Genomic DNA, 13,787 nt, shown 5'->3' on the forward strand with positions numbered 1-13,787 from the left:
CCTTTCTACCTCAACGTCTAATGATTCCTAAAACCCACACTTCCCCACTTTCTTTTAAGGCTCAAGTTCTATTCGGTTTTCTTGTCTGGTCTTGACTTGCAAAAAACAATGTTCATAACACTTTGAGCATATTAACCAACAATTATCTAAGCAGTCCTTTGTCATGTGAAAACTACACAAACTGACATTGTAATGATGATGATGAGGATAACGATGATGTCATATCCAGGATATTATGCAGCCACTATGTGGTTGCATTGTGTTTGATTGAACAGAACTGACTGATTTTTAAATAAATTTAGATGAAGCGTGAATAGCAAAAAAAAATGGATCTGATGCACTTATCTTTACAGTTGATGATAAAATTTAGTTAATTAAATTATCATGACTAATTTTAGCACTTTGCTATTTGCTTAGTGGCAGAAAATAGTAATTTGTCATTTTTGAGTGTATTCTTTATCTCCACAGCTAAGCAGGTTTGCCATCCAGCCTGCCTCTGGTATTCATATGACATACTTTTAAATCTTAGTCGCTGAAAAGAAGTTGTCTTTTGTTTCAGATATGTCTCAATGCTTTACTGGCGTCTTGATTTCTTCAGTACTCATTTGTTATATAATGCTACTTTTCACTCAGTTAAAGTTATTTACCAACTGGTTACATAGTTTTCAAATGCTGTTCGACAAATGATTGTGTACCCCCATTTTGTTATCAGCCTAGAGAAAATAATATGCGTCAGAATCTGGATCCCAATTTTTTTTATTTGTAAGTTTTTGGTTCTTATGCAAATGCCACTTGTCTTTTTGAGAATTTTATTGCAGTATAAAGTACAAAAGTGACCTGCACCTTTCCTCATTCTGTTTTTCCTGATGTTCTTGCTTGAAAATCAACTACTAAAGCTGATTTTACATAACAGGTCATTATTTGCTCACAGAAACCCTCAGATGCTGACATTTTAGTATCTAATCATGACATGCAGAGGAGGGTAACACTGGGCCCAATGTTACAAATAATTTTACTCAGAGAGAAGCTAATGTACAATAATACTGGTGGGCTGAGTTCTCCTTATCTGCTACTGACTTCCTGGGCATGATGGGCTTCCCTGGAGCCCTGCGGCATGTGTTTCTGAATGAGTTCTGAGAGAACGGACATGGAGATTTAGCCGAAGAAAAAGTCCACAAGCTCTTTAACTGCAGCCGTTCCAGTTATTATAGAGCAGAGTTCCAATGTGTTTTCTTCAGAACCCCAGATCCGCCAGAGGGAAGCTCATATTTCACATGCTGATGAGCCCAGAGATCACCCACTCGTTTTGATTGTACATCCACACAGATGTAAGAGGACCCCACATGCATACAGAGAGAGTCCTTTTACATATGCTCTCTCTCAAACTGGTTGACTGGCTGCGTGAAATAGCACAAGAGCCATCGAGCACAGCCATTGAGCTTATCTGGAGAACTAATTATCTCAGCAATAAAAGGAAAGGGAATAGAAAAGTGGAAGATGGTGGATTAGAGAATTTTAAAAAGGGGAGGGAGCAGAAGAGGAAGAAGAAATGCATTTTGCAAGGAACTGGGCATGAGTAAAAAGAGAAGAAATGTGAAAGTTGATTAAAAAGAAGAGGGGATGGAAAACTGGGTTGAGCAGCAGGGAGTAGTGGAGAAGGTAGATAAAATTTCATTGTCAGAGGAAGCATTCGAGAACAATAGCACAGAGAGAATCCAGACTAACAATACAATCTTATTTAATGTTTCAAAGAAAAGAACATAAAATTGGAAATGCTGAAGTATTAATGAAAATGTAAATTCTGTTTTTGTAATACTTGACATTGTAAGTTTTGCATTGAGAATAAAACATTTAATTAAAGTCTTAAAACTCAATTATGAGAATGAAGAAAGACAATATTAAGCACTAAGTGAAGAATGTGATATTACACCCCACTTAAGTACTTCTAAGCAAAAAGTGATTTTGTAGTGTTAACCTTTTTCTATATTACTGTGCACTCCTTTCTTCTTTTCACTAAGGCATGAAAACCAACCAAAACAACAATCAATTCTTAGCTGGTTGTTTTAAAGACAATTTTGGTTTTCTCCAACAAGAGAGCCATCTTAGTGGCATGTCCTTAAATAATGTGAATGTGTGGCTTTCCATCTACGCCTAATAATTTAATCCTAAAATAAATTGTTCCTAAATCCTGTAGCGGATTGTTGTTATAACTATATGCTATATCTAAAGTCCCAACTATGCTGCGGAAAGAGAACTACACTGCTCTAGATACATATTAAAAATATATATTTGCATTTTTGTAAAGTACCTTCCCTTTCGCACATTACCATCTTCAGCTTTTAATTGAATTGTGATAGAAAAGGTTGCAGGACAATGTGGGGCAGTTGTTGGGATACTGCAAAAAAAAAAAAAAAAAAAATCCCTAAATTAAGGTAAATTCTATGCAATTCATTTACAGATAACAAATGTTGCTTCCAACAACTGTAAAAGACAACAAAATCCTATTTATATACATAAATATGTATTTTCAGTTCAGTACAATAATATGGACAGATTCTAAGTCAAATACTTATATTCTGATTTGGTCATAATTATTAGACAAAGGAGACAAATTCAGTTGATTGGTTGAAGTTTTGACTTTGGAGCAGTTCCCCCTCCTGAGCATTTCTGTTGGGCCAGTGGACAGTGGAAAGTCAAAATAATAATTCTGATTAGTTTATAAAGTATCAACACTCATATTTGTATTAACGTTTTGTCAGTGAGCTTTAAATGAATAAGTATTTTTCCAAATAATACCTAAAATAAGCTCTTCTGTCAATGTAATGACTGTGTTGGTGGACTAGAGGCAAAATTGAGCTGGGAAATTCAGACAACAGCAGGCAATCATGTCAGTAACAGATAGCACAGAGACGGGCAGCAGAGCGCAACACTGATAGCAGGGTTGATGAAACAAGAGTGAGGGGTGGGGTGAGATAATGGAGAAAGAAAAGAGCGTATCCAGGAGCAGGTTATCAAGAATGAAATTATTTTGAGAGAATTATGTAACTCCTTGTCAAATTGTTGGAAATTAGGTTTAAGTAGAGGGGGAGGACTTAAGTGGTCATTTTAAAAAGGAAGTAGAGGATCAGCGGGAAAGGAGGAGGATGAAAATAGTGCATATTATTGCAGCTGGGGGGAGACATGAAAGAGGATCAGAGAGCTAAACAAAAACTCCACTACATGGTCATTGAGGTTGTTTGTGTTTTATTGACTCATGCACAATATTTCCACTTCAACCATTGATGGTGAGAGTTGCTTTTATTTTAGGAGTCAGTAGCATAAATGTTTTTTGAAATAATGGACCTAAAGCTCAGTTTGAGAGAGAACTGCAAATCAAACAGCAAATAGACTAATAAATAAATTTAAGGTTTAAGAAATTATTGTTTTTATGGTTTTGTAAGATGGAACTTTAAAAGCACAAGGTGCTTATTGTAATTTTGGGGATGTCACACCACACTGAACTTAAACTCTCCAATGTATTGATTCAAAGACGACTGTAGTACCACTGTGATAAAACAGAATAACTTTTACAGTTCAAAGTACAATCCAACTTCAGTTTTTGCAACTAGTCAAGAATCAAAAAATCTGAGATTTGAAAGGAGACATAAAGCATCTGGACTGTTGTCACTTAAAACATTGCTTATGAAGATTTACATTAATGTGGTGAGACAAGTGTACACAGCAGTTACTAAGATACTCCAAGTCTGGAAAACTTTCGTTAGACTCTTCACTTTCAGTATGTGTTTGTTCCTGTTTCAATAATGTTTCTTACTAGCATTTATGTGTGTCTACCCATGTGCGCGTGTGTTTACATGCTCATGCCTCCATGTGTGTCTGTAGGCGTGCATGCTTATCCACCTGTATGTGTGTGTACTTTCCTCGGCCCAGCTCGGGAGCTAACAGGTGCAGAGAAGACTCCAGCGAGCGTCGCAGAGGAAACGGACATTGATGCCGAAGATGTGGTCCAGGTGCCGACGGCCGAGGACTTGAACCTCAACAGAGGAGTGACAGATCTTGATGCTACTGCCAAGACACCTGATTTAACCCAGTCGGAAAATAAGGTAAATCACACCTGCAGATGTTCAGTTGGGGATAATGTGCCTCAGGGCAGATGTAATTGCCACAAAGTCAAACAGTTTTTTGATAAAAGGAAACTTGAAGTTGTAAAAGTTTTGTTTTTGCTGAATGTATTATTTTAACCCTGTTTATTTGCCGCCTGTTTGGTTTTGTGGCCACAAGTCTGTTCACATTGTTCTGTAGTAATCTTCCATGTTAAGAAATGATAGCTCACATATCCTTACATGTAGTTTAGGAGTCCTTGAAATGCTTATTAAGTACATAAGCAAGAGTCTCTTCACAACAACAACAGTAACAAGCCTGCCCAGGAATCTGCAACTAAAGTAAGTTCAGAGCTAAACTCTGACAAAACATCAATATTCAATCAGGTCAGGTATGCCTGGGTCTAAAGTGTTCCAGTTCAAAGCGACTTTTTCATATTATTTGTTACATTTTTATGACACACAAAATCATTTTCTTTTTCACTGTTCCTTTTTCATCTTAAGGCATTTGCTTAAAAATAGATAGTTTTCTGTCAATGTATTGTACAGATATTTTATGCCTGTCCAGATTACAAGTAGATGCTGGTAAAGTTTGTCAAATGTTACTAAAAATGCCATCGTTTCAGAAGTTCAAACCTTGACGGAGAACATGATTTTTGCCAAGGTTTCAACCTTTATCTGCTGATATGTTATTAAGTTGAGGAAATTGAAAGAAGACTTATTCTTGTGGGAAAAAAAATCTCAAGCTCTGCCTCATCTGGCCATAAAGGTCTTCTTCAGAACTTGTTTTCCCTGCCCGCATTGGCAGCTGCAAATTTTCATTGAGCTGGAAGGTCTGGATTTTTGGCAGACAGACTCCGCGCAAGTTTTGTAACGAGACAACTGAACTCTGTTCCTTAAACTAACAAATAAATTTTCCTTCAATTGTGGCACAATCTAAACAAAAATAAACATGCTTTCAAAAGTATAAGGTTTTTTTGCAAACCAAAAAATACAAAATTATTGACCAAATGCTAAGTTATTTGCTTATCATACCAGGATCAAAGGAGAACTGGTTTTACAATTGATATATCAGATTATCATAAGATACATTTTACAATCCTTGCAAATCCACTTTTAGAAGAAATAATGAACATTTACAATAATGTCAGTCCTAAACATTAGGAGATGCTTTCCCAGAAGAATATAAGCTATAAATGTCCAAAGGGTCGACCAGCATCATAGCAAACCTCATGCATTAACATTTGGATGTAACCCAAGCTCATATGTGAATAAATATGGAAGAATACTTATGACAATATTGTACATTTGTGAAAACCCAGTAGAAAACATTTACTCCAGCAAGAGAAACCCATAAGTGAGTTTCAAAGAAGACACAGCCTATTACTTCTCAGCAGCACTGCAACCCACTTTAAGTATTTTGGATGAGCAGTTTTTATGAAATAGGGAAGGAACTTAATCTGCAGATTCCTACATCGAAAGGTGATAAGACGATATGTGCCTGTAATAAGCCACAGTTTAATCCAGTTTAACCCATGTCTGTGTTTGCGTGTGGCACGTCTGCAGAAATAGCTCTCACTTTTCAGCAGCTATCTGCAGTGTGTTGGCATCTAAGCCAAGAAAAGTAATCCAGTGTGTGTGTTTGTGTTTGTGTGGCCACATGGTGTTAGAGATTTGATACAGCTCCGTCAGACTGTCTGCTCTCAGACCTTTGGGAGCTCTTCACAAGCATCTATTTAAAACTAGGAAAATGTGTTGTGCACTGTCGGGTGGTTTATAAACACAACTGTGTGGTTCAGTTGGCAAAGCAGCATAGTAACTTTTGTTTACTTGGTTTGTTTACTACTGTAGTTCAGCAGTAGGGATTTGTGTTTTTGATCAAGGTGGGAGTGGGAGAACAGCAGTGTGTGATGAATATATAATGCTACTCTATGCCTTGAGAATTTTGCATCAATTCACTTTGAAGAGGACTGCCTGAGTTTTCATTTGTTTTCCTGACGTTAGCTGGAAAAAATATAAATTTGGAAAACTGGTGTTCGTGTCGTTGCAGGTTTTTATAGGTCTTGATTACAAATTTTTATTTGAACTATAAACCATCAAAATATATTGACAAAAATACAATAGAATAATAAAACTGGTTTTGCAGGCTGTCCGAATGGATCTGTGTGCGGATGATCACCTTTCAGTTATACAAGATAGCCAGAACTAAAATGGAATAGTTTAAATAAAAATATTAGAAATAACAAGTTGAAGCTCATACCTAAACCCAGTTGAGAATCACTGGCAACACTTGAAAATTGGGATTTTCAGAACTTTTTGTGCAGTCACTGTGTTTACAATGGCAATAACCTCCAGATCTGCTGAGCTGGTTGAGACTTACCCCAGATTTTCTGCTGTAATTGTAGTGAAAACCTTTTCTACAAAACATTAATGTGATATTTATTGTTCTCATTGTTGTTATGTCTCTGCTGTACAGTACTTTGACTGGTCATGCGATGTTCTTAAAGTGCTATATTCTTAAAGTATGATAATGTATTGATTTAGGGGAGCTGTTAAGTTTTAAGTCAGGTTACTTTTTTCCACTTCATGCTATGTACTACTTGATACGGCAAGTAGTCCATTAGTATTCTCTGGTGAATATTAATAACTATCAGAAGAAAATATAAATAGAAGTTTCATGTGATATGAATACTTTTATGTACTATATGTTTTTTTGCTAAATGGAAAGAAAAATCAAACCCTACTTTGAATCCCAACTCACTCTCAACACAAATCTCATCAGCTGTTTGTCAATCTCTGATAATAACTCTACTGTTATGAGGCTTTTTCCTTATAGCTCTTGATTAAAAGCAACGTGCCGTGAAATCTCTAAAATGAGTCCTCTTCACTGACCTCCCCTGTCAGGTCAACACTGGAGTCGTGTCTGTATGTGAGGCTTTGTCTTGTTGCTCTACATGCACCATATGTCGGGTTTCAGATTTTTTTTCTTTAATACATGGTCACCTTGACAGATTAAATAGAAATAAGCCAGGGCAAGTAGAGAAATGTATCTGTGAATAAGATGTGTGTGCATGCACGTATCTTGTGCCTTTGCATTAGCGGCCATTTGTATGCATTTTCAGCTGTGAGGAGAAGGATTCGATTCACTGCAGGGGCTCTGTGGAAGCTCATGAAAGGGAAAGCAGCCTGCGAGTGTTAAAGTTCATTCTCCTCCTGTCAGCTCCCATTAGACTGACAAATCCCTCAGCGGCCCACGTTCAAACAGTCCCAGGGGACTTAGAGAGCGCACATCAATCCTACCTTTCATGTACTGTCCATAGATTGAGTCAAGGTGTTTTTATTTTTCTGATGTGATCAGGAACAGTATTACTTCAAAACAAATTGGAATGCCAAAAGTCAAAGATTAGAGATAAGTGTAGTTTACACATTACAACAGCCTGCACCTATTATTCTGGCAAGAGAGACATGCTTATTGATCACTTTAATAAGTGAGAACTGTGCAGACACAACAAGCACCACATTACACAAAACGTTAACCTAATTTTGATGCAGAAACTATTTTTTAATCCCTGACATGTTGCCAACAAAATAAAACAACATAATTGTTTCCAGTCAAATCCCACATTGCCACTGATCTCTATGACTGTGCCCCATCTCTCTGCCTTACAATTTAAAACCCAGCAACTGAATGTTCATATTTTGGGGGGATTAAGGTAAGGGTCAAGTAGGTCAAATATGGATGTTATTCTCACTTCAAAAACATACCTGGAGTATTTCTTTGATTCTTTCATGCATGCTTGAGAAATTTGTTAATCTCCAGAGGCAGCCATTCAGTTGTGCTTCCACCTCACAGGCCACCCCTCCACCTGCAACTCTCCCGTTTAACTCATTCAGAGTAGCTGGAACCGTAGCGTACACCTGGTGGAGCTGGACATCTGTTGAGCTTATTATATGAGCTACTTGTCAGGGCAACACGGCTAAAAACATTGTTAAAGGGTTAATAGATGAGCAATGATTTTGTGACGGCCTGGTGTTGGGAAGAGCAGGACCTATTTACAGAGGCCCAATTTCAAGTCAAATTTCTTGTAAGTCACATTTGACACAACAACTCAAGGTAACATTGTTACTTGATTGTACTACAAAGAATTTAAAGTGGCTGGAAAACGCATAAAACCCTCCCTTTAAATTGAAAATCATTCACAATTGATACATATTTGGTCTATCGAGAGTGTCCTACTTTTAAGGTGAATACTGTTACCTCTGTCATGGTGTCTCACAAACAAGGATCAAGTGGTCACTCGGGATCTTAGGATACCTTTAGGGAATAGCAATGGACCTTGAGTGAAAGCGGTTGTTTGCCTTCAGTGTGACTGAGAAAACAGAAGGCAAGTGTTCTTGCATTTAAAGTGAGACTGTACAACAAAAGCCTTTGCAAGGTTTTGCCTCTGGCCCATTTTAAGCTTCTGTCAGGCAGGTGTAAGCTCTCTGATCTATGAGTGTAATGCTACAGGCTGGCAGCCCCCGACTCACAGCTTCCTTTCTTCGTCTTTTCCTCCCATCTCATCATTAGTGTGCCTTGATGGATTTAGACCTACCATCAGCAAGATTAATGAACAATCTTTCCCCTGCAAAGGCTCGTAAACCTCTGTCAACATTTGATTTGACCAGTTTTAATACTCGTTGGGAAGTCAGAGGTTTTAGGTGATGGTACAAATTAATGTAACCACTTTAAACTAATGCAGTCATCTTGCTGTTGTGTACATTGCTGAAAAATGCAACTTTGCTGGCTTTGGCATCTTTTTCAATACACAGAGGCCAGATACTATGGCCTGGGGCACACCCAGATTACACTGTAAAATCATGCTTCAGGGGAGGTTGGAAAAGTCTCTATGTCCCTGTGAATGGCTGGAGGAGTTGGCTGAGAAGATAGAGATGTGAAATTCTCAGGTTGCATGGATTGAACGGGCACTTGATATATGGGTAAAAAAACATTTTCCTTGTTTATTTACAAATATTCAAAACCTGCATTCTTGGCACTGAGGAAACAGATTGTGCTTCATTTAGCTTTGAAATGCATTTTACAAAAAAGCCATATCCAAAGTCTTATAACGGCATGTTGTTAAAGCTGTGGCATGTTATGTTTTCTGCATCTATGTAAATTAGAACTGACACATTTATAACTCCATGCAAATGTACAGTTCAGTAAAAGATTTCTTAATCTAGTACTGGTCTGATTAATGATCGGCCAGCACTGACAACTGAGAAGGAAACTACCCACTTCTGTTGGCTAAGACATGATAACTTTTATGTCTTAGCTGGTCACCTATTGAATTAGATAAGTACTTTTTCTATAAAAAAGCATTCCTCAAAGAAAATGGTTGACATATAATAACATTGTGTCAACCATGCAATATATGAGATTATATGCGGCTTACAATTATCTGTAAGCAACATGATTGTGTGCCATTTGATTCAGGTGTGTTGGAGAAGGGATGCAAAGTTGCAGGATTGTCGGACTGGACTAAAGCACCATGTATTATGCAGAATTTATCATAATCCAACATGATGTCAAGCAAAAATATTAAACATAACATACACAATATTTTTTTTAAAGCTAATGACCTGATGTTGTATTGGTTTGCCTTTTACTAACAGATTTTCTGATTTTTAGCTTATTATTGCAAGAAACGTCACATTACAGGTGGAAAAAGCTTATAAATTGTCATGGTCAAAAGAAAAAAATTCTCAATCCCAGAAATCCATCATTTTAACAATGGTGTGCAAACCGTTGTTTGCATTTCTGTTTGATGGACAGAGGTGTTTACTGATAAAGTCTCCCTCAGATCCTCGGCCTGTTATTTCAGCGCAAAAGCTGCATTTACTCCTCATTCCTAAACTCAGAAAGATGTGTGTCCCCCACAAAAAAGACTCTCCCTTCAGTCTTGTCAGACAAAGACTTATCTTTTCAATACTCAAGCAGCTAATAAAAAAGCAGCCCCTCAGCTCCTTAGACTACAAACTCAGTGGGGTTTTATGAAACTGTCTTTTGAGCCTTTTTATAGCAGGCACCAGCACCCTAGGCACCCCTTTTAATTTGTAAACTTTATTTCTAGGTGTGTGTATGTGAAGTTGTGTGCATGTTTGTGTTTGAAGACTTGTAAAGGTGTTATAAAACCAGAGCCTGTCCACTCCCAAGGACTCACAAGGTCAGCTGACAAATACTCATCTATTGCACAAAGTTCTGCATCCCTCATCATTGAAGGGTCCATGAACACTTTAAACAGTACCTAGAAATTTTGTCATATGCCAGTTTCATTTCATCCCAGTAAGGCTGACCTGTCTTAACCTTTCCCTTTGTCAATGTTCTTACGTTAAGTCTTAACAAAAGTGAAAGAATATTATCTTCTGAATTTTGAAGTAAAGATCGTTAAGATACATGAAGAGTTTTTGTCCTTAACACTTTATGCTTCTGATTTGTTGCCAAAAGAGCAAACTGACACAGCGCATGTCTATAGGTTATTATACAAGTATAGAGACACTTCAATTCATCACAAACGCTAATATGCTCACTGTAATTTGAAATTTTATTCAGCCTGGTCTGAATTGTTATTATGGCCAAATTTTCTGTATAATTGTCCTTTTTTTGAGATATAGAGTTATTTTAGAATAATATTTTGTTCTATTTATTGTTCTAAAATGAATTTAGAGAGTTTAAATTTACCCAGTAGGCCTCAGAGCACCTTATGCAAATTATAATTCAAATATAAGTGCCATTTAAAAACTAGTGAGGTGTCTTTTAGGCAGAAATATTTTTTTTCCTATGCAGCTTTAAGCCTTGAGACTCTGCATTTTCAGAAAATGCTGAGATTGAAATTGGAAATGGAATGAAAAACCTTTTCTGAAAACTATCAATGCCCTCTCAGCCGCTTTTTTTCATCAGCACGAGATCATTCGAGGCGGTCACCTGGAGAGAGGAAAATTAGGCTTTGACAAACCAGATATATTATTGTAGAATAATACATCAATTCTTCTAGATGAAGAATTTATATATTTGTATTTAGATTCAGCTGTAAAGCTTCTGAAATTCTATTCTGATTATATGTAAAATGAAATGAAACCTTTGCTTTCTGATGGACCAGTCCCTAAAGTTGTCTGTTATACTGCTTATCAAATACACTGCAAACATTAGATAAGCATCTCCAAACACATTCAGTTTGAGATGTTGCCATATGTGGAATTTATTTAAAGTGGCGTTGTTAGGGTCAAGAGCCAATGTAATTTTCTGATCCACTTTCATAACAAGATTATGGCGCCATCACAAACCACAGTGGTAAAAAGAAACCTGACAATGTCATTTGAGGATGTTGCACAACTTAAAGGAACAACGAACCACATTTAAAATTTAAATTTGTGGTGAATTATAGCAAAGAAAAGGGTAACAAGCAACTCCATGCATTTCACAATATCAGCTTGAACCTAAACTCCAAATTTGATTGAACAATTTATCCATTTAGGTTCTCAGATAAGACAGTTTCAGATATTTTAGTTTTTCACATGTTCATGTTTTAATGCACTTTAACAATGACAGGACTTTAGGAAGAGAAACATAGGTAACACCTGCATTATTGGTCTGACTCACGATTTTGGAAAACTGTGATATTTTCTAGTAACTATTTGCTGAAAACCGACATAGATCTACTTTTATTAGACAATTGACTTGACTTTAATAAGGTATGTTATTTAGCAACACATGTAATATGACTGTTTAATGGAATAGAAAAGTATGCACTACTTTAAATACAGAAATCGATATACACAAAGAAAAAAATGAAGTGGAAACACAATGAGGGAATCAAAGTTAAATCAGCCCTCAATGTTTTATTTGTATTTCTATTCTATGTTTTATTTTATTATTTTGCTGCATCAAAAAAAAAGTGACTCTGAATTAAATGAATGTACTCTTAAACCCACAGGAAACCTTTGTTCACTATGTTTGCTTGTCTTGCTGTTTTTGAATTATAGAAATCTTAGACAAGGTGTCAAATGCACATTTTTACTCAAGAAAAATCTTCAGTTTTGCATTTCAATGCATTGACTTTAATGGTCAATGGTGTGTCATAAAGTTACTGAAGGCAATATAGAATGAAACTGCATGCTGTTTCTTAAGAGCCCTTGATAAAGTTGTAAATCTGTATCCAAGGCTGTCTTTTGTGAGAAAACCCAGAACCTGACATGTTTCTCTTCCAGCTTGTGTGTTTCTGAGTGTGCGTGGGAAGAAGCAGGCTGTTTGACAGTCAGGGAGCAGCTAGTGTAATCACGGCTGTGGGAGGAGGAATAACGACTTCCTTTAGGCCTCATCATCTATCTTTATTTACCTTTCCTTCTTACCCCTTTCTTATATAAACAATCTAATAAAATGAATACAGATTCCTGTGACCTGCAAATAGTGAGTATATCTACTACATGTCTGGGAATTGTATGCTAATAGCAGAATGGAAGATGTATTATGAAGAATTTTGGTGGTGTTCAGACTTTATTTAAATTCAATGCTCAGTTTGAAATTTGACTTGCATCTCTTCACTGATTAGCTTTTACCTGATAAACAACATCAGGAAATGCTCCAGAAGAATTTCATCGTTCATTCTCATTTCAAACAGCAAATGTAAAACACAGAGGGAGAAGCTGCTTTGTATACACAACTTCTCACTTCCTGCTTTTGGGTGTGCATCACTGCTTGTCTTCATTTTTTCCTTGTTGTTAAATATTAATTTTTTTCCTCATGATCTAATAAAAAATGTTTATTAGAAAATCTTCTAATAAACATTTTTTATGCACCACTAGCTTGATGCAGTTTATGGAATAATTGATATTTAGGAGTTGTGGCAGTTAGCTCAAGAAAGTTTGATAATTACATGTAAGGTAACATATTTCAACTAGGGTTAATCAGTTTGGGAAAAAGTGCTGCTATTTTGGAGATTTTCTACATTATTGTAGAATCCAGATTCACAGTGATTTGTTACAAAATAACTTAGTAGTTTGTTCAGAGAAAAGACAATTTGACAAGTTAAATGTAGTACATATCTGGATTGTGAATGAAACCAGAAGTGTATTATCACACTTGGAATTCCCCATTCATTTTTCATTGCTTATATTGTGATTGTTTGCTAACAAGAAGAGAAACAACTGGAATCCAATATTTAACTGGTTTCCAATTAAATATTGGAATCCAATATATAATTTAATTTCCTTTGAGTCCATACCACTTCTATCTGATTGGGAACAACCTTTTGAGAGCTTAAGGCTACACAGTTTTTTATCCACATAAATATTGTTTGAACAACATAAAAGCATAGTTATGTTAAATGTTAAAAGTGTTTTCAGGTTGACCCCAAACCACTTTACACTACAGTCAGTCAATTACCCATTTGCTCACACATTCATATACTAATGGTAAAGATATGTAGAGTAAGTAAGTTCTTAGTGGGATTATGATAGTTTGCTTTATTGAAATATTGTGCAGCCTATACTGCATTGTAAAAAATGGACTTGTGATTGTTTTGTCTGAGTTTCCCAAGACCTCAGATGATCCAATGTGTTAAGTCCAAGTTTGAACTTTCTCCTCTGGCCTGGATGATGAATTTTGGTTTAGTAATTGCATCTCTTTCATAAAGCATCTGGAAGTAATTGTCA

General features: G+C 36.3%; 1 protein-coding gene across 2 annotated transcripts in view; it reads left to right on the forward strand.

Annotated features, from left to right (window-relative positions):
* LOC129372843 (carboxyl-terminal PDZ ligand of neuronal nitric oxide synthase protein-like) overlaps positions 1 to 13,787 on the forward strand; it is a 146,773-nt gene that overhangs the window by 85,872 nt on the left and 47,114 nt on the right. The window contains exon 7 of one of the 2 annotated variants that reach the window (XM_055050376.1): positions 3,880 to 4,100. In XM_055050376.1, the coding sequence (XP_054906351.1) occupies positions 3,880 to 4,100 (221 nt within the window). The remainder of the gene's footprint in view (positions 1 to 3,879; positions 4,101 to 13,787) is intronic. The other variant, XM_055050384.1, reaches the window with a different exon arrangement.

This window comes from Poeciliopsis prolifica, unplaced genomic scaffold (assembly GCF_027474105.1).
Source record: "Poeciliopsis prolifica strain line A6 unplaced genomic scaffold, Auburn_PproV2 SCAFFOLD002, whole genome shotgun sequence".
In the NCBI taxonomy this organism is placed as follows: domain Eukaryota; kingdom Metazoa; phylum Chordata; class Actinopteri; order Cyprinodontiformes; family Poeciliidae; genus Poeciliopsis; species Poeciliopsis prolifica.